This window comes from Syngnathus typhle, linkage group LG17 (genome assembly GCF_033458585.1).
Source record: "Syngnathus typhle isolate RoL2023-S1 ecotype Sweden linkage group LG17, RoL_Styp_1.0, whole genome shotgun sequence".
Lineage (NCBI taxonomy): Eukaryota > Metazoa > Chordata > Actinopteri > Syngnathiformes > Syngnathidae > Syngnathus > Syngnathus typhle.
The window spans coordinates 1,568,534-1,587,279 of record NC_083754.1 but is presented as its reverse complement, the minus strand read 5'-3'; the positions used below and the strand labels follow the sequence as shown (position 1 = coordinate 1,587,279).

The window sequence follows — 18,746 nt, the reverse complement described above, 5'->3', positions numbered from 1 at the left end:
GAGCAGTTGCTTGGTCTATGTATTTATTATTTTTTTACTTTGCGAAAAAACATTTTTGTCCACAAAATAAATAAAACCACATTTAAAGCTGACTTAATAAATTAGAGAGAAAATGTCCTTTGTTTTAGTTTTTAATCATTCAATATAAAAAAAGAGCTTTCTGGGTTCGTTTCAAATGTACTGTATTTATTTCTGTATTACAGTACGTCCATATAGAAGGAGGGGCAAACAGTCATTTGAGAATTGTAGTTTATTACACTTTTAAGTACAGTATAATAGTGAGTTTCTTGCATTCGACAAATAGGCGGTCTCAATATTTTTCGGAAAAAACTATTAAAAATTAAACTAAATCAAACAGCATAGAGCTACCATGTAAACTTGACTTATAAAAGTTGTGAGGGATAAAAAAAAAAAAAGGTAGAATCTGAAGTCCTTACATGTATATCATTTGTACATTACCCAGAAATACTTTGTCAAGTTTGCAAAATAGTTTCTACTATTAGAAGAGACGACTTCCACTGGCACGGTTCTTGGAAATCCATGCAAAAGATGACAATTCTCAACTGATGACAACATCTAAAGAACCTTTTCAATTATAAATGTGCAGTTTATTATGTGTGGAAGAAATAAAGGAGCAAAAGATTCTTGTTGCCATTGAACATTTGGAAATAAATATCACACAAAACAGCATGAAATTTCAACAATTTGCATCATCCAGGCATGTTATGATATACAGTTCTTTAGTCAGGTCTGTCTAGCCAGAGTAGCCTTACTGACGATCACGGCATATATTTTTTGCCTTTGAGTCTCGGAATAATCTGTATATCTCTTACATCATGGTGCTGAAGCAGCCAACACAAGTATCTCTCTGTGCCCATGCCCCACCCACTGGTAAGAAGCGGCTTCACCTCACGCATGTCAGTGTACCATTTATAGGGCTGCTGCGGAACCGCATGGTGTCTGAGGGCCTCTTGTACCAAGGCGGGCGTGGAATGACGCTCACCAAGACCCACAGTTTCTCCCAAGCCCAGCAGAAGGTCTGCAGCCTTGGCTTTGGCCCTGCCGCTGCCCTCCACGTAGGCCTGGTAGAAGGGAACGGCGAGATGATCCATCTCAGTCAACCAAACAACACCACCGTATTTTTCGATCAACACCCGCTCTCCTTTACGCGTAAGCTTCCTGCCAAACTGCGGCTGACCCTCTTGTACCCACTCCAAGCAATCGGCAGAAGGCATCATCGGAATGGCCTGGTCCAGAGAGATTCGTGGTAGTGGTGTTTTTCCATCCAATTTACTCAGCATGAATGTAACATGCGTGAGGCTCCCAGCAGTGTTGAGGATGATATCGGAGTGTCTCTTCAGCATGGACTTGGTGAGATGAGACAAATATCCCTCTGCTACGGAAATGGCACGGTCCATGTCGCCCAACAGTTCACATTCCACGTGGTAGAACTGGTTCAAATGTGTGGCGTCAGGATCTTCTCCTCGAAAGCTGGGAGATATATAGTAGGTTCCCTGCAGGTTATCCTGGAAACGGAGGAAATATTCAAGCACAAATTGCATTGAGTCTGCAAGGTAGATGTCTTGACCAAAGAGGTGAACAGAAACCGGTTCTGAATCAGACCCCAGACCCATTGGGGAGGAGATGGTGTCTGTAGTGAGCGGCGTCAGGGCATAGGAGTAGTGACAGGAATTGCAGAAATATTCCACTGTGCTGTGGAAAAGCGTGTTCTGAATCTGGAACAGGTTACGATACCACTGGCTGGAAATAGCCACGACGGAGTGGGACTGAGGCTCCTTCCATGATCGCAAAGGCCGGCACTCGGTGATCTTGGAGTGAAGCCTTTTGAGGGCATCTGGGTCGGCAGCTGGACCATCAAGCGAGGACACGTATCCGGGGTACTTTAGGAAGAATTCTGCTTGTGTTTTTGTAATCTGAAGACCTTTTGGTGTAGGTAGTTGGGGGATTAATTTGGCATGAGCGTAATTAATCTCCAAGCCCTCAAAGATCAACCCAACAGATTGAGCTCCCATTGTCTCTTCCAGCAGTTGGGCAACTTTATACGTTGCCAAGATCAGAGCTTTGTAGTCAGATTCCTCCAGTTTGAAGATGTCGCTGGGCAGTGGTTTGCGTGGCACCACCATGGTTATTCCGGGAGTGTTTGGGTAGGGTGTTAGAAAGGCAACATGTTGACTATCCTCCCAGACTCTCCAGTGTTGCTCCTCTCCCTTTACAATCCGACTGAACAGGTTCGTATCGAAGCGAGTCCCTGAAAATTCAAAGCTCGACGGTGCGTTTGTTGTTGGTAATCCACTCCTAATCTGGTTTTGAACCTTGTCCAGGGCTTCATCATCCCAACGTGGACCACTGATAGACGTGCAGAACCCAGGGTCGGAGCTGTGAAAATCCTCTTTGCTGGAAAGATGGGGCTGCCACTTTGACCCTAAGCCGTGAAGCGGTAGCAGTCTGATCCGAGCTGCTTGATCGGGGTTGGGATAGAAAACCAAAGCGCAACGTTGCACTCCAAGTTTGCCGCAAAGAACACTTGAGACAGATTTGGCTTCTTCTAGCAGAGACACAAAATCAGGTTCAGCCAGATGGAAGATGCTCCGGGTCCCGCTAAGAGTTTTTCGGGTCAAAATAGTCGAACCAGGAGTCCAGGGATTGGGATTCAAGTATGCGAGCAGCTCATCTGTTTCCCAGATCACATGAGAGACGTTCTTTAGGGGTCGAAGCACTTCCACTCTTGATATTCCGCCGATCATCGAGGCCACGAACATGACACCGGCATTTGTTTCAACCACAGAATCCCCTTTGGAGTCGAGCGCAATGACTCCCGCACAAACATCTTTCAGGTTTTCTGTCATCACCTCTCGACACGCCTGTCTGAGACTATAACCTTTGTGGTGGTAGAGGCTTGCGATTTTTTGCGCAACGGTGTGTCTTAGAAACACATCTCCGTCTCCAGAGCAGCTAACGGCTAATGCGCTATCGGCGTAGATTCCCGCTCCAACGACGGCCGTATCGCCAACTCGCCCTTTCAACTTGGCCGCTAAGCCACCCGTTGATGAGGCGGCGGCCAACCTGTGCTGGCAATCCAATGCCACAGCACCAACAGTTTGAGGATGGTTGCTTTTTGAAAGATTGACACCAGCGAGCTTGGCGGCTAACTCTCCATAACGGAGATCGGTGTAGAAATAGTCAGACTTGACGGGTTTGGCCTCCTCATTCAAAAGGTGCAGAAATTCCTCAGCGCCTTCTCCCACCATAAGGGAATGCGAGCTTTTGTCCATGACGCATCGAGCCGCTTTGACGGGGTTCTTGACGCTTCGTAAACAGGCGACAGCTCCGGACTTTGTTCCGTTTCCATCTACTATGGCGGCCTCCATTTCATTTTGGCCTTCTCTGTTGAATACTGAGCCTTTTCCTGCATTGAAGAGAAAGCAGTCTTCCAGAGCTTCTACTGACCTTTGAACTGCATCCAGACTACGTCCACCCTGTTCAAGCACTCGCGATCCCAGGTTTAAAGCTGTTTGCAGAGCAAACTCGATGACGTTTATCACTTGTGGGTTCAGCATCATCTCCTCTCCGGCGCCACCGTGGATCAGCAGAGTAAAGTCGGAACTCGCACCTGCGCTCCGATCCATTGGTTTTTGATTGTTGCCGGTAAAGTGATTCATCTCACCATTCATCTTCTTTGTTTGGTTTTGTTGGAGGAGACACTCCAGAGCTCCCATTTGACAAGCAATTGCATATTTGAGCGCTAAAAGCATCACTAACTTCAAGTTTACCTTCAGGTTTTCCTGAAGTTTGTCCAGTACCGAGGCAAAGCTACCTTTCCCATTGAGCACAACTCGAACTCGGTCCTTTTTTCCAAGGTAGGTTACAGCGAGCTGATCTTGGGCGTAAACGTTTCCCACTCCACACTCCGCTCCCTCCACCAGGTCGGTACCGGTGAGATACACAGATGGACATCCGAAGGGGTCCAGGAACTTTTTCAAAGGATTGTCGTCGGATAAAGCTCGACGAAGGACAGCTAAGTGGGGGCCTACACCGTGTCCGCTTTTGGTGTTTTTTATGAGAGTCTTGTGTTCCAAATATGCAACATGGAACAAATTGAAGAGATGGTTTGTAGGTTGGATTGCGTTGCGTGATGCCAAGACGCTTACTAACTTCCGAGACTTTGCGCTGACTGAGTAGGTGGGATCACAACGGCCATGTTTGTAGTGGCGCATATGAGTAGGAGTGACGAGCATGTGAGTGGCAGCAGATTCCCCCAGAGTCTGCATCAGGGAAAGCTGCAAGGAGAAGTTGATCCAAGCATCATACAGGCCTCTTTGGCTTCTCAAAGTGGAAAACACGTCGGGATAAGAGGACACGTCGAAGGTGACAACTGGATTTTGGGATTTGAAATCAGGGCGTGTCTTGGTACTGCGCAAAGTAAAGGTTAGAGATGTTGGGGATGAAGGGTTGATGACTGCCGAAGACCCCTTGACTTTATCCGCATTGCTATGGACTAGACTTAAATCAACGGCTTCGGACAATTGGTACACACGTTCAGTTACAAGGCCAGCTACCATCCCATCCACAGCACAATGCTCAAAAACCATCCCGGCTGTGCAGTCCTTGAACACCACCAGATTCATCACCTGGCAAAAAAAAAAGAGACACCACGTCAGCATAGTTCAACTACTCGGATCGTGTCGGCGGTTTTACCTTGTCGTAGTATCTTAGACAAGGACCATCTGCTTTTCCTCCCAACCTCACCACGTTGAGGATCTCCGCCAATTCAGAAGGAGCGTCGCTGTCCTCCAGATTCAACGTCAGCACAGCGCTCTCCATTAGCTTCAGGGATGCTGCGGAAACTCCTCCTTTGTCCAAGATGTCTTCTCTGATGGCAGCCCAGGACTTGCGCTCCAAAGCAGAGAGTCTACAAATGGCCAAGGGGTCGTTGTGATTCCCGGTGTCGCTCCGGTCTACCACTTGAGCCAGCTGGTTGTAGATGTCAGGGAAGGATCGAGCGGATAATGTCGCATTAGTATCGGAGCGCCGGAGTATGTCGATCGGGAATACTCCACCAACGCAAGTGATGATGGCGTGAATGCTTTCCGGGTAAACCTACGGAAGGGAAAACATGGAATGATTGCAAATGGAGATTTCTGACAAACTCGGATTTTCCCGTACCTTAATTTCATCTCGGCTCTGGCCGGGAATTCGGGGTGGCGGCGAAAAGCTCCGATTGCTGCGTTCGTTCCATGGCCACGTCCCCATCCAGCATATTGGGCCGGCTATACAGCTCAGCCGCCGCCCAAAGCAGAGCGGCCGCTCTCGTCAACTGGTCGCATCCCTTCGCTTTGGACGGAAGAAGAACAACCGGAAGGGCCGTGGCGGTTGACAGAGGGTCGGCACAGGCCAACAGACTTTTCTTGAACTGATCCGTCACCCAATTCTCTTGGCCCGTCGCCACGGTTACTAATTTTCGCTGGGCTTCTTCGAGAAGCGGCTTCTGCTTCTCCAGGGTGCTTTTGAAGTCAGCATAACCGTCGGGACTTAAGGTGAGCTGGAGAACGCGGCGGACTTCCTGCAAGGTCACTTCCATCTTTGGAACGGGGTAGTTGAGAAGAGCCATCCTGTTGAACATTGGGGAGCTGCCAAGAGAAGTGGACTTGTTTATTTGTGGCACAGTCCACTCAATGTGAAACACAATTAGAGAAGTTGAGCCAAAGGTTCAGCGATTCAACCGCAGACTGAATTGGTCAGGCTCACATAATCGTGAATGTATTCAATATAAATCAATACGCAAGATCAACTTTGATGTGCTGCTTCGAATCTCCTTTTGCATTATTGTCACAAGATGTCCTATTGAAGGTTTTTGGTCAATCTGTATCGAATCGAATGGATTCATTTGGTTGACCGAGCGGAGATTCTAATCGAGTGCACACACCAATGCACGCGGTTCAAATAATGGACACAATGCAGGCTGTATGGATTGGTTGGAATTTGCGGAGAGCAAGGATACTTGTCTTGTGACTCCAATAGCTTAATAATTAGATCAGCAGAAGCAGAGGATTAACTCCCACTATCCTTAAACATGTACTTGTAGGTGAAGTGAATACTTTAAATTGTTGGTCAAGTTTTCTGTCTAACTTTTGAGCAGTCTCGAGTGTAAGCCACCTCTCGTAAAAAATAATAAAGCAAATGATTACACAAATATACATCGGCCGATGCGGTTACATAAAAATTAGAATTTAAGTTTATGCAGGTTAGAGTTGGAAAATGTTCATACAGATGATAATATCGTCAAAATATGTATTAACTATTGTGCATACATCAAAAGGTTATTTTAGCTAAGAAGTCGAGTAGTATGAATATTTAGGGAAGGGATGATGGTAGGTATAATCGATATTTAGGAATGGATTGATATTTTCCACATTTTTCATTTTTAAATTAAAAAAAAAAAGATATTTTAATTCATCGGATATGAAGTGTTTTTTCGAGGGATGCAAAGTGTTTACTGCTGAAGACATTGGAGCGAGCTGATGCAAGAGGCTGCATGATATTAATTGTTAGCAGTTCCCTTGCCATGTACTGATATTGTATTTTTCCTTTTAAATTGTTACTTTTGCAACATTATTATTTGCGCACTATTTATAGGAAAAAATAATGAGGAAAAAAAGGGAGGGGGGGAAACATTATTTAACCCAATGTACAATACATGTTATACATTTTATTATTATTATTATTTATCTCGGAGACTTCCAAAGTGCTTCATATTGACATATCACTCGGAAAAACATTCTAAGAAACAATCATACTGTCTGAAGACTAACATTTGAGCTTTTTTAGGAAAATAAAATATATTTAGTGAAATGATGTATTTTCCTTAATAAAAAGACACATCAAGATGCAGGATAATAACCTAAGAATAAAATATGCTCACCGCAATGTGGAAATTTCTCCCAGGCCAGGCCAGTCGGAATGAAAGAAGAATGGCTAACGGGAGAAAACTTGGGTTTGTCTCTAATGAAAGTGCAGTGACTCTTGTTAAGCAATTTAAATTCCTGCCCCCCACCCCCGCAGTTCTCATTTTTGTCTTGTACTCATCATTTCGTATTTTGTTCTTTTTGCAAAGTTACAAATAAAAAAAAGTGGACATACACATCTGTGTTCAGAATGAAACAATCACGTTCAAGTAAAGGAACATCAATATGCAACCAGGGCCATGGACAACAAATTGTGGACATGTTTTGAACTCACCACACTGCTCTGTCAAATCCACATCACATGGTTTATATTTTCAGCCATGCTCTCCACTTCCATTCCATTGCATTGGTGGCCCCTTTTGAGTGAATCTCGGGCCATTTTTGCCAAAATGGTTTGTTGTTGTTCCACTCATTTTGGACAAGATGTGCAAGTGCATCAAAAAGAACATCTGTGGAGACGAAGCCTGGATTAATCAAAGATGCATCGAATCCAGCATTATAACCTTAAGTTGATAGTGACATTATGTCAAGCTGGGGAACTTTGCGCTGGAACTATTTCAACTGCTTTTTCTAAACACTAAATAAAGTTCAGAAGTTCTAGTTGGCTATTCCTGACATTATTGTAGTCACGTTTTATTGCACACGCCAGTAAGGGTATGAACGACTGTCAGAGCAGTTTTTTTTTTTTTTAAATATAAATAATTTCGATTAAAAACAATATTTACCAAGTAAGGAATTCGCAGAAAGAAATGACGATGAAACTTGGACGAACAAATGTAACCGAGTTTAGTGCATCTCTGGCGCCCTCTACTGTTGGCCGTGAGGACCACATTCCGACACCATCATGGCGGCACAGGCTAGCGCAGTTGTCTCAGCCCAGTGGCTAGCGGACGCAATCCGAAAGGGCCTTGTAGGCTCAAAGATTCGCCTTCTCGATTCGTCATGGTACCTCCCGATAACAAAACGGGACCCGAAAGCAGAGTTCGCGGAGAAGCACATCCCGGGAGCTTCGTTCTTCGACATAGACGAGTGCAGCGACCAAAGTTCACCGTATGATCATATGTTGCCTACGAGCAGCCACTTTTCACGCTACGTGGGCGAGCTGGGCATCGGCAACGACACGCATGTGGTTGTGTACGACACGAACGGCTTCGGCTCGTACAGCGCCCCACGCGTCTGGTGGATGTTCCGACTGTTCGGTCACAACTCGGTGTCGGTGCTGGACGGGGGTATGAAGAACTGGTTGGCGGAAGGGCGACCGGTGACGTCAGAACAGGTGAAGCCGGAGTGCGAAGACTTTAAGGTGACTACGAACCCTGCGTGGGTCAAGACTTATGAGGACGTGCTGGAGAACATCAGCACCAAGAAGATACAGGTGGTGGATGCAAGATCTGCGGGCAGGTACAGGGGGATCGAACCGGAGCCTAGAGAGGGTGAGCAGGGTTTCGCAAGACCTCAGTTTGTGACGTATATGAAAATGACCATTCTTATTACGAAATACAAACAAGTAGAAGGTCGTTCAAGTTCAGAAACAAAAATAACACCACTTGGTAGCCGTGAACAAATCGAGATGTGTGTACCCGGCCCAAGTTGTATCACTTTTGGTCAACAGGTACCCTACCGGGCCACTTCCCCGGTGCGATCAATATGCCGTTCACTTCTTTCCTGGACTCCTCCGGAAAGTATCTGGCCAATGAGGACCTGTCCAGACTGTTCAAGAAAGCCGAGGTAAAACTGGACCAGCCATTGTGGGCCACCTGCGGTTCTGGTGTGACGGCGTGCCTCGTGGTTCTGGCCGCTCACCTGCTCGGGCACCCGGGCGTGTGCGTTTACGACGGCTCCTGGGCTGAGTGGTTTAAAAGAGCATCTCCTGAAAATGTCATCTCAGAGGGAGAAGGAAAGAAGATGTGATAGGGAGTATTAGTTGGACATTCATGAACCACAGCACTATGTAAAGATTTTTTTTTTTTTTCAAACATAAAAAAATCTTCTTTTTTTCCCCTCTAGTGACCTTTTTTTCTTTTGGTTCAAAATCAAAGTGCACTTTTTGATTCGAGAGGTGGCAAATCATTCATAAAATGCATTCTTTCACTTTTATATGATTCCATCTCGATTTCAGCATGCTCATGGGTCATCCTCATTATTCATGAACCGAAAAAGTAGGATAAATAATCATCTTTTTAATGGGAGATTTGATCTGATTGCAGATTGTATTACACTTTATTAAAGACAACTTGAAATTGCACGTGTTGCTGTTTGTGCTGTGTTGAATTACTTTTGTTTTTGTCTCTTTTTTTCTTTCTTTAAATGTGGCTGAGGTTTAGAACATAATGGAATGTTTCTCTATACTTCTCATACATCTGGTACCCATTTTTTCTGTGATATGTAAACCATTTTGTACTTCTCTGGAAGTGATTTGGGTGGAATGGAAAAATGCATTTAACTGTGCAATACCTTTTTAAACTCTTTAGTAGGTTTTTGTGCGCTAATGTTTAACGTGCACGTTTTTATGGCTCAATTAATCTACTTTTTAGGAATAAAACCTTTTTTTAGGAATACTTGGACCTACTATATTACTGTATTTTACTACTTGTCATACTAGTAGTATTCAGAAGGCAATTTTTTTTTAGATGTCGCTGAATGGATAAAGTCGGAAAAGCGTTGATTAGAGAATGACGTATTCATGCAAATGATAAAGGTTTTGTAAATGAACAACAAATGGGCCCGCCTTGCGCAAACACCCCCTGAAAGAATTTAGTCGACAAAGCCAAATTTCCACAGAATCTCCACCGATATGGCGGCGGCGGCACAAGCGGTGGTCTCAGCCAAGTGGCTTGCAGACGCAATAAGAAACGGTCTCGTTGGCTCCAGGATTCGGGTCCTGGACTCGTCATGGTACACCCCAGCAACTAAACGGGACGCGAAAGCGGAGTTTGCAGAGAGGCACATCCCGGGAGCTTCATTTTTCGACATGGTGGAGTGCAGTGACCAGAGCTCACCCTATTGCTTCACCCTCCCTGCAAGCAAGCACTTTGCACGCTACGTGGGTGAGCTGGGCATCTCCAACGACACGCATGTGGTGGTGTATGACGCGCACGAGTTCGGGTTGTACACCTCGCCGCGAGTTTGGTGGATGTTCCGACAGTTCGGCCACAGCTCGGTGTCGGTGCTCGACGGGGGCTTGAAGCACTGGTTGGCCGAGGGGCGTTCGGTGACGTCGGGGGAAGACGCGAAGCCCGAGCGCAAAGATTTCCAGGTGACCGCGAACCCTGCTTGGGTGAAAACTTACGAGGACGTGCTGGAGAACATCAGCACTAAGAAAGTCCAAGTGGTGGACACCAGGCCTGCGGGCAGGTATAGGGGCCTCGAACCGGAGCCCATAGAGAGTGAGTAGCTTTTCTCTTTCCTTTTCACTGCTGCTTTATCTATAAATCCAAAATAGTATTTATTGTTTTCACTAGCTCTCTTTCATTTTTGTGTGCTAAGTTTGCCATTTCATAAATGTATACTTATCTTGATTGTTATTGATCTTATTCTTGTGTCACATGACTGGGCAAGTTGCCACAAGATGGCGCAAATCCCCCTATATCCGAAAAAAGTGATCCCGCATGCTGGACTTTGGAATGTTGAAAACTTGCTGGGGATTTGCCTGGTCATGTAATACACGGTTAAAAAACTGCACTCCTGGAGATTTGAGTGATGCCCAACCATTTAAGATACAATCGTATCTGCAGGCTCAGCGAGCACTTAAATTAGGCAAGCGCAAACATACAAAACTAGAATGGTAAGGTGTTTTTCCACATTAATTTGTCGCCTTACTTGTTTTTAAATAAATGCTTATTTTGTGACAGAAACTTTACCTGGCCACTTCCCCGGTGCAGTCAACCTGCCATTTACCTCCTTTCTGGACTCCTCTGGAAGGTTTTTGGCCAAGGAGGACCTGTCCAGAAAATTCAAGGAAGCCAAGCTCCAGTTGGACCAGCCGCTGTGGGCCACCTGCTCTTGCGGCGTGACGGCGTGCTTTGCTATTCTGGTTGCTCAGTTGCTCGGACGCCAGGACGTGTGCCTTTATGACGGCTCCTGGTCCGAGTGGTTTGAGAGAGCGGCTCCTGAGCACATCATCTCCGAGGGAGAGGGAAAGAAAATGTGAGAGATGTGTGTTACAACTGGATGAAATATTAGCATTAGCACAGTTTTTAACAGCAAATTAACTTGTTACTCAAGTAGCATTGATACTTAAACTAATCAGCAGTTCCCAGATACCTCTATAGTACCTTTTAATTCTATTCATCACATAGTACAATATATGTTTGCAGTGTATAAAAAGCAATTGATGTTTGTTTTAATGACGAGTAGGCTTTTAATAAATCATGCATCAATTGTATTTTTGCGTCAGTTTTCATTTAGGATTTCATTTAAGCAGCCACACTCGCTTTTCATTTTCATTATACATAAGTTATTGACAAGATCAAACGATTGCAAGTTAATAAAAGTGAGAAACCTTTTAAATATATGTTGTATGAAATTTGCGAAAGACTTTGGATGAATTTTGACGTTGATGACGTTAATGAGTTAGTAAGTCCTTCAACTGTTATGAACGGTGCCACAACAAAGATGGCCGTCAGACTTCACGTAGGTCCCTGGGCTGTCCACAAAAGTGCCTGCAGGTCCTCCCGAAATAAACAAATTGGGGTCCTCTTTAGCCATATGCTAACGGCAGAGACAGGCTTACAATAGATAGACAATTTCGCTCATTTGAACAAATCGGTGAAGGAAAAAAACAACATCCTCGTTGTATATTAGACGAGGAATGTTGAACAAACTACCGTTCTATCGGTTGGATCACTTACGTCCCTAACGGCCCATTATTTTTCTTTTCCAACGACGAAGGGTGTATTTTCTTCGGTCGCGCTAACGGAGCTAAGACGAAACGCAATTTACTTCATTTTCATATTCATCCGAAAAATACCTGGTGGCTTTTGTTTGTAAGTACACTTCGTTTTACAATTAAACTGGTAAGGAGAAATGAATTGATCACTTCAATCAAGTCATTATAGCATGGCGTGTAGCGGTTCCGTTAACGGTGTCTAACGTTAAAATAACGTGTTGGACGATTCGTGCCTACGCGTGTTGTCATTTTGGTGAACGTACCCGGTCGGTGGCCATGTAAACAATTGAATTGTTTCCTTAGGGAGGGGTTCATGAGCATCAATGTCGGGCATTGCGCTTAGCAGATTGTCCCAGGAGCGCAAAGCATGGAGAAAAGACCACCCGTTTGTAAGTAGTGCCTTCACGATTCCCCAAGTCGGAGCTATTTTTCTCCTCGAACTCTCTCAAATGGATTTTGCTTCTCACAGGGTTTTGTCGCTGTCCCTACCAAGAATCCAGATGGAACCATGAATCTGATGAATTGGGAATGTGCCATTCCTGGAAAGAAAGGCGTAAGTACTTGATATAAGTAAATACATTTAACAGAGATGTGTTTTGGATGAATGCCGTAATTACTCCCTCCATTGTTAGACCTTGTGGGAGGGAGGACTGTATAAACTCAGGATGCTCTTTAAGGATGACTACCCCTCTTCTCCACCCAAATGTGAGTCCCCTCTATGTTGCAAGCTTAACCGGGTACATCCTGAAGAGATGAATGATATTCAATAAGATATCTTCAATTTGTCTTTAGGCAAGTTTGAGCCACCAATATTCCATCCAAATGTCTACCCATCCGGTACAGTGTGTCTGTCCATCCTGGAGGAGGACAAAGATTGGAGGCCTGCCATCACCATCAAACAGGTTCTCTTATTCATTCCATGCTTCACTTCAGATCTCAGGTATTGTTGTGTATACGCTGTTTCAATCCAAAGTAAACGGCTATTGCAAGTGAGCAAATTCTTGCATAGTTCTCTCAAGATGCCGCTTGTTCCAGACTGTCACTGTGTGTTTTCAGATCCTGTTGGGAATCCAGGAGCTGCTGAACGAGCCCAACATTCAAGACCCAGCGCAAGCAGAAGCTTACACCATTTACTGGTATGCGTCCACTTTTCGGTCTAGTGATGGCTTTGATTACAATTATTCTTTCTCTGGGCACATTTGGAACAGTGTCAAAAGTCTGCAACTCAGTTCAGTCATCAGTAAATCATGAAAAATGAGGCAAACAAATGCTCAATGCCCTAAAATAAGCCGGAATGTATTATTGTGTTTTCCAATTCCAGTCAGAACCGGATGGACTACGAGAAGCGAGTGAGGGCCCAGGCCAAGAAGTTTGCCCCGACATAAATGTGGCACGACAGTTTGACTTGATGGAACCTGAAGGACCACTCCAACACAAGGATAAATAAACTTTTCTGTACTATTAAGCCATTTCATAGGTGGCATGTTCAAAGATAACCCCCAGCATTTGTAGATTGGTTGTAATCTAAAAGAGTAAGAAGGAAGCAGGCCTCCCTCCGTCCAGCCACAACAAGGAGGGAAGCGTTAGAACAACAAGGTCACGCTTTATTCAACCGGTCGGTGTCAATTTCGCCGCAAATTATCTCCACGCACGTTTGGGAACAAGCAAAAAGGCCCGTGAGTTTTTGCCAAGAAAGAAGTCAGCGTGTGTATATACTATAAATAAAGAAAAATTGTGAAAGTTATGTTTTATATTGTTTTAGCCAGTTGACATTTGTGCGTGGTATTATAACAAAGAACGTGAAATAAAATTGAATAAAAGACAAGTTAATGAGTACTTGTGGTATTTTTTTCAGTGTTGTGATGTGTCAATAAGTGCAATTCATAAACTAAAATCAGATTGAGCCTTTTTATAATTGTTGGCGGAGCAAAATATTTTTCTGAAATTGTGTTGTTTTCAGTCCAAACCTAATGTCATGTTCTCAGGTGTCAAATATGTGACATTCGTATCGTAGGAAATATAACACCTTTTTCTTCGCCTCGCCTCTCGTGTGGTTGAGTAACGACCTCACTGGGCAAAAAACACGGCGAGTCGAAGAAAAATGTTTTGTTTGTGTGGGTTGTGGTAACAGTGTGGATATATCGTTTTTTTTTTTTTTTTAATGTCGTGTTGATTGTGTATTTTAGATAAGGTCCAGGATCGGCCCCCAATTGCCATATTTAATATTATCCAAATGTCAATAGAGTTCAATTAATTGTAACTTGGCAACCCAATAAAAACAGTTGACAGTCATCTATGACTTTTTGACATGTAATGTAAATTTCTTTACCTTACGTTCGTTCCCATGGTGGTGTTTCCATCCAAAATGTCATTTTCAGGTGTGCTGTTACCATGGAAATCTCTCACCAAGGACTCTTCTATCTGCCAGACTCCTGTTTGGCCACAAAACAGATGATGTGCTTATTCACTTGACATGCAGTAAAAATATATTTTTTTTATTTTATATATATATATATATATATATATATATATATATATATATATATATATATATATATATATATATATATATATATATATATATTTTTTATATAGATATATAGATATATAGATATAGATAACGCACAACCAACAGAGGCTTGAGCATTCGAAAACGATACCATTGCACGAGTATGATAAATTTCAAACATTGGATATTTTGTATGACCTATGAGTATTTATTGACATGCAACTAGGTCAAAATATAACCCTAACCTTACTTTCTGTCTATTTACACTATATGTAATTCCCAACTAAAAGTGATTCATTCAGTAATTTAAACATAGAGCTGTGTGGAATTTTTTTTTGTGCACCCACTGAAACTTGCTGCACTTTACGCTTCTTGTCAAGGCAGAAACGAAAAGGTGATTCAGCTTCTCGGGAGGCTTTTTAGTCATCTGACAGGAAGAGAGAGAGAGAGAGAAGAAAATGAGAGCATGCAGAAGGCAAGAAGGACAGCGAGAGACCAAAGGAAGGAGATCTTCCACTGAAGACGACACAAGGGACGATAATGTCACCCTTCTCAGGTATGTCAAGAAAGATGGACACTTTTATTTTTCATCTTATATCGCCCTGGGTTCTTCATGACCAAATGTATTTCTTTTTTTATTTCAATTCGCATATTTACAATGTATCCATAATTTTTAGGATTTATCCATCATTTTTATGATTGATCCATAATTCATAAAATGGATTTATCCCTCCATATTATGAATTACCGATCCAGCCATGGTCATATTTAGGGGGGTTATTTTGTCGGCCACAAGAATAATTTATGCCGATTGTAGCGGCCGAAAAACAGCTTCTGCCGCTCTAATTGTTTCACTTGTCATCATGAGCTAATTTTTTTGTTTCACGTTAGCAAAGCTTTTTCTATTTAGTATGAACACTAATAAGCAAGTTAATAAAATACGTCAATTATTTAATGGTCAGAGAATATTTGCCAAATTATCAAAATGGGTATAGTAATGAACAGTAAAGATCTATTTTTACTTTTGTACCAAAGTACATCTCAGAATCGACATTTTTAAAGTAACGGAGAATATGTTTGTTTTTTTTAACCAACTTTAGAAATGACTCTTCACGTAACTTTTTTTTTTCTTTGCATGCAATCATTTATCTCATATCAATACTTGTGACTCATTTCTAAAAGAACTTTTAATGCAGCAACTGATTCTGAAAAAGTCCCTGTCCTGCTCAAGTCTTTGCTATTTTTATTTGAAGATTATTCTTTTACTTTTCTAAGCAGCACAACACCTATAACAACAATCCTTTTTAATTGAACTCTTTATAGATAAACTCATCAGAGTTTAGATTTTGTGATCCGGTCTCTTTAGGGTGAAATGTCAAAAGTCACTTTTTGCTGCAACTTTCCATGCTACTAGTCAGTTTGAGACTTTTGTTCCTAGGTCGACAATGGTGAAGATGGAGGCGTCACGGCCCTATTTGGTCTTGGCGGCCGTCTTTTCTCTTCATGCTTTGGACTGTGAAAACGTGCAAGGTGTGACTCCTTTTCTTTCTGTTCCTTTTCGTGAAAATTGCAGTCATATTATCAACGCACTGTCGAAACTTACCAAAACATGTATCGTATTTTTCGTGTCATCATTTTGACATTATTGCGTCATGACATTTGTCAGTCGAAATTCCAACTGACTGTTGCATTTTAGGGTTAGGGCACATTTGAGGCATTTTTTTAAATAACCTGAAATTTTCTCGCAGTGTGTCAACCTTCATTTTCCTGCGACACAAACCTGTTAATCCTTATTTTAAAATTTCCAGGGCTCACCTGTGTGAATGACTTCATCAACAATGTCACATGTACGCTCGACGGTCCTTCCGTGGAAAATTGCATTATCTACGGTTACAAGAAAATACGATTCAGAAAAGATGGAAGGACACAATCAAGAATAATCCGGTAAGACTCATCACGACAATATTTACGTATAATAGTGACTGGAATCTTTTCTCAACTTAGTCGGAGCTGCGAGGTAAAACAACAACGTAACGCGCTTCCAGGATGCGATTTTGTCTTTGAAAACCGAGTAAGTATTCATAGAAGTAGACTAGAACAAGAAAGGAAGTCATAGTAGCCTACTCATAGTTTCGCTCTTCTCAGAACTTTGCCCACTTTGAGCAGATGCCCAACATTAGCTTGAAATGTAACGGTACGCTGGTGGAACACCTCCAAAACTACAAACCCCAAAATCACAGTGCGTACAATTGATTTTCTTATCTTGATGTTTTTTCATCTAGTTATCACAACGACTTAACGGACGTGCGTGTGTGTGTGTGTGTTCAGTCAAAATGCACCCCCCAGGCCTCCCTAATGTCAGCCTCACAGACAAAGAGATTGTGATAGATTGGCGTCCAGGAGGCCCCCGCTCCGAGCTCCTGAAAGCGTTTGAGTACCAAGTTCAGATCCAAAAGAGTGACCCCATGACAAAGGCAAGAATTTACATTTGAACATTCTCAGTGATTTCCATCAGCAGTTCCAGCATCATGACAGTAGCATAGTAGGCCTAAGTGTTCATCAAAATACTTTTTTCAAAATACTACCGGAACAGTTTGGTGCACAAATGTAGCGGGCATAAGCAAGTCACGACAAAGCTTAGCATCGCCGTCGGCACGGTAACTCACCGGGAACGACCTTTTCACGACTTGATGTGCTCCACCAGGATGTGAAGATAATTACCACCAACAAAGCACAATTTCGGATCGCTGCTGTGATGCTGAAAGACAAGCACCAGGTTCGTGTAAAAGTCAAGCCAGCACAAAAAGAGCAGAGCCAGTGGAGTGAATGGAGTCCAAGTGCATCCTTGGTGGGGCCACCATCGCAAAATCCGGGTAAGGATGGGAAAGGTCAAATTAGCAGCTCGCTAATGTTTTATTGTAGTCATAAAAATGCCATACTTTCTGTCAATGTCGTTTTTTGGGGATAATTTAATTTCCTCAAGGAATTCAACTCAAAGTTTCTTTTTATTTTCAGAATGGAATCTGTCTCAAATGTTGATCATCGTGGCTGTTTTGACCATCTTGGTTGTCATGATTGTCATGACGCTGGTGTTTTACAAATGTAGCATCGGTATGAGGTGAGTAAAAAATTAAATTCTCAACGTTAGCGTAAGCTCGAGCCACAACCACAATAATAAGCATTGTTCAATTAATGACTTTCTGGCTGTTGAGATTTTTATTTATTTATTTTTCCCCCTAAATTAATTTTTAAAATACAGCTCTCCCAATAGTGCCCAATAAAAACACCTGCCTAATGGTTCTTGTACTACTATTTCAGAGTTGCCAAAGTAAAGCCAGTTCCAAATCCTTCTAAGTACTTCCAAACTCTCGACGGGAGCAAACTAAAGGTAAAAAAAATAAAAATAATAAAAAAATAATAATAAATCTTCAAATGAGCTTATAAATGTGGCTCTTATTTCTACAGGAATGGCTGAATCCGAATTGCGCTGAATCTTTACACACTGCCCAGTGGGTAGACCGCATTTCTCCAGTGGAGGTGTGTGAAAGCCAACTCGGGTCCAATAGCGCCCCGCAACCTCCAAGCGACACTCAAGCGTCGGCGTCCTCGGATGACAACAGGCTTGTGGAAAATTCATCCTCCTCTTCCTCGTGTTTCTCTAACCTGGGTTACTTTGTATCCGAATCTTCCAGCAGCTCCGTTCAAACTGAGCCCAATCCTGTTTACTTTGCGTATAAAGACGATTTGCACATTCTGCACAAGGCCCATCATCCAAAACCTCACCTCTTCCTGCAACCTTCTTTGTCCAAGTCTCCCAGCTGCGACAGGTTGAAGAGAGGGACACAAAGCCCCGACTCGGGCTTTTGCATGGAAAGGGACCTTCTGGACGTCGAGGAAGATCAAGAGAATTTAAATGGGGAACAGGGTTCGGGTCATCGTAGCTCTTCACACCTAAGCCTCCATCTTCCGGTGAAGAGAAGTAGCCCCTCCACTCCGTCTCGGATCTCCTCAGATAGCGCTCAGATGGATACACCTGTTCTCGCGGCCAACGTTAGCGCCACAGGCTGGCCCGTCGCTTGCTCAACGTACCGACCTTCCTCGATGCCGATGGAGTCGAGCAAAGCGGGTTATTTTATCCTGCAGGAGATACAAACCACTTCCAGCCACGCGTCCATCTGAGATGGATCCATTTTTATTTTTAACTTTTGCTGCTGAAAATCTTGATCAACCTCTGTCATCACTCGCTTGTATAGGGCCAAATAAATGACGGTAATTATGATTTTTCTTTTTTTGGTCTTCCTACGTGGTTTCTTTGCGGGCAAGAATCGTTGAGATCATTCCTTCTTATCTGAAAACAGCAGTGCAG

The 18,746-nt window shown here is 43.2% G+C and overlaps 5 protein-coding genes across 6 annotated transcripts; 4 read left to right on the top strand and 1 right to left on the bottom strand.

The window, feature by feature from the left end:
- Nucleotides 1–232: 232 nt before the first annotated feature.
- Nucleotides 233–7,837, bottom strand: si:ch211-256m1.8 (uncharacterized). Of its 2 annotated transcripts, XM_061303275.1 has the most exons (5): nucleotides 7,709–7,837; nucleotides 7,258–7,432; nucleotides 5,185–5,648; nucleotides 4,717–5,118; nucleotides 233–4,649 (listed from the first exon to the last, which is right to left on the bottom strand). In XM_061303275.1, the coding sequence occupies exons 3-5, from the start codon at nucleotides 5,269–5,271 to the stop codon at nucleotides 780–782; spliced, it is 4,359 nt and encodes a 1,452-aa protein (XP_061159259.1). In that variant the 5' UTR covers nucleotides 5,272–5,648; nucleotides 7,258–7,432; nucleotides 7,709–7,837; the 3' UTR covers nucleotides 233–779. The 2 variants fall into 2 exon arrangements, with proteins under 2 accessions (XP_061159259.1, XP_061159261.1); XM_061303277.1 differs by lacking the exons at nucleotides 7,258–7,432; nucleotides 7,709–7,837 and adding an exon at nucleotides 6,941–7,013.
- Nucleotides 7,828–9,226, top strand: LOC133170388 (3-mercaptopyruvate sulfurtransferase-like). Its single transcript, XM_061303279.1, has 2 exons — nucleotides 7,828–8,416; nucleotides 8,596–9,226. Exons 1-2 carry the CDS (start codon nucleotides 7,828–7,830, stop codon nucleotides 8,892–8,894), a joined length of 888 nt encoding a protein of 295 aa, XP_061159263.1. The 3' UTR covers nucleotides 8,895–9,226.
- A 489-nt stretch (nucleotides 9,227–9,715) lies between these two features.
- LOC133170387 (3-mercaptopyruvate sulfurtransferase-like) lies at nucleotides 9,716–11,367 on the top strand. The gene is made up of 2 exons (XM_061303278.1): nucleotides 9,716–10,369; nucleotides 10,835–11,367. Exons 1-2 carry the CDS (start codon nucleotides 9,778–9,780, stop codon nucleotides 11,131–11,133), a joined length of 891 nt encoding a protein of 296 aa, XP_061159262.1. The 5' UTR covers nucleotides 9,716–9,777; the 3' UTR covers nucleotides 11,134–11,367.
- Nucleotides 11,368–11,655: 288 nt separating this feature from the next.
- Nucleotides 11,656–13,696, top strand: LOC133170389 (SUMO-conjugating enzyme UBC9-like). Its single transcript, XM_061303280.1, has 7 exons — nucleotides 11,656–11,968; nucleotides 12,175–12,260; nucleotides 12,341–12,424; nucleotides 12,504–12,576; nucleotides 12,664–12,773; nucleotides 12,928–13,007; nucleotides 13,193–13,696. Exons 2-7 carry the CDS (start codon nucleotides 12,195–12,197, stop codon nucleotides 13,254–13,256), a joined length of 477 nt encoding a protein of 158 aa, XP_061159264.1. The 5' UTR covers nucleotides 11,656–11,968; nucleotides 12,175–12,194; the 3' UTR covers nucleotides 13,257–13,696.
- A 1,085-nt stretch (nucleotides 13,697–14,781) lies between these two features.
- On the top strand, nucleotides 14,782–18,659 carry il2rb (interleukin 2 receptor, beta). The gene is made up of 10 exons (XM_061302967.1): nucleotides 14,782–14,936; nucleotides 15,819–15,910; nucleotides 16,189–16,324; nucleotides 16,385–16,451; nucleotides 16,526–16,619; nucleotides 16,709–16,854; nucleotides 17,085–17,253; nucleotides 17,396–17,498; nucleotides 17,699–17,768; nucleotides 17,846–18,659. The coding sequence occupies exons 1-10, from the start codon at nucleotides 14,839–14,841 to the stop codon at nucleotides 18,557–18,559; spliced, it is 1,689 nt and encodes a 562-aa protein (XP_061158951.1). The 5' UTR covers nucleotides 14,782–14,838; the 3' UTR covers nucleotides 18,560–18,659.
- Nucleotides 18,660–18,746: the final 87 nt, after the last annotated feature.

What these genes read in the sequence shown, in the direction of transcription:
- LOC133170387 (XM_061303278.1), top strand. Translation starts at nt 9,778, where the DNA reads ATGGCGGCGGCGGCACAAGCGGTGGTCTCAGCCAAGTGGCTTGCAGAC. An exon ending in CGAACCGGAGCCCATAGAGA is followed by an intron (nt 10,370 to 10,834) that starts GTGAGTAGCTTT and finishes ATTTTGTGACAG; the next exon opens with AAACTTTACCTGGCCACTTC.
- LOC133170388 (XM_061303279.1), top strand. Translation starts at nt 7,828, where the DNA reads ATGGCGGCACAGGCTAGCGCAGTTGTCTCAGCCCAGTGGCTAGCGGAC. An exon ending in CGAACCGGAGCCTAGAGAGG is followed by an intron (nt 8,417 to 8,595) that starts GTGAGCAGGGTT and finishes TTTGGTCAACAG; the next exon opens with GTACCCTACCGGGCCACTTC.
- il2rb (XM_061302967.1), top strand. Translation starts at nt 14,839, where the DNA reads ATGAGAGCATGCAGAAGGCAAGAAGGACAGCGAGAGACCAAAGGAAGG. An exon ending in GCCACCATCGCAAAATCCGG is followed by an intron (nt 17,254 to 17,395) that starts GTAAGGATGGGA and finishes TTTTATTTTCAG; the next exon opens with AATGGAATCTGTCTCAAATG. An exon ending in AAATGTAGCATCGGTATGAG is followed by an intron (nt 17,499 to 17,698) that starts GTGAGTAAAAAA and finishes CTACTATTTCAG; the next exon opens with AGTTGCCAAAGTAAAGCCAG.
- LOC133170389 (XM_061303280.1), top strand. Translation starts at nt 12,195, where the DNA reads ATGTCGGGCATTGCGCTTAGCAGATTGTCCCAGGAGCGCAAAGCATGG. An exon ending in CCATTCCTGGAAAGAAAGGC is followed by an intron (nt 12,425 to 12,503) that starts GTAAGTACTTGA and finishes CTCCATTGTTAG; the next exon opens with ACCTTGTGGGAGGGAGGACT. An exon ending in CTGCCATCACCATCAAACAG is followed by an intron (nt 12,774 to 12,927) that starts GTTCTCTTATTC and finishes GTGTGTTTTCAG; the next exon opens with ATCCTGTTGGGAATCCAGGA.
- si:ch211-256m1.8 (XM_061303275.1), bottom strand. Translation starts at nt 5,271, where the DNA reads ATGGGGACGTGGCCATGGAACGAACGCAGCAATCGGAGCTTTTCGCCG. An exon ending in AGAGCCGAGATGAAATTAAG is followed by an intron (nt 5,119 to 5,184) that starts GTACGGGAAAAT and finishes TCCCTTCCGTAG; the next exon opens with GTTTACCCGGAAAGCATTCA. An exon ending in GTCTAAGATACTACGACAAG is followed by an intron (nt 4,650 to 4,716) that starts GTAAAACCGCCG and finishes TTTTTTTGCCAG; the next exon opens with GTGATGAATCTGGTGGTGTT.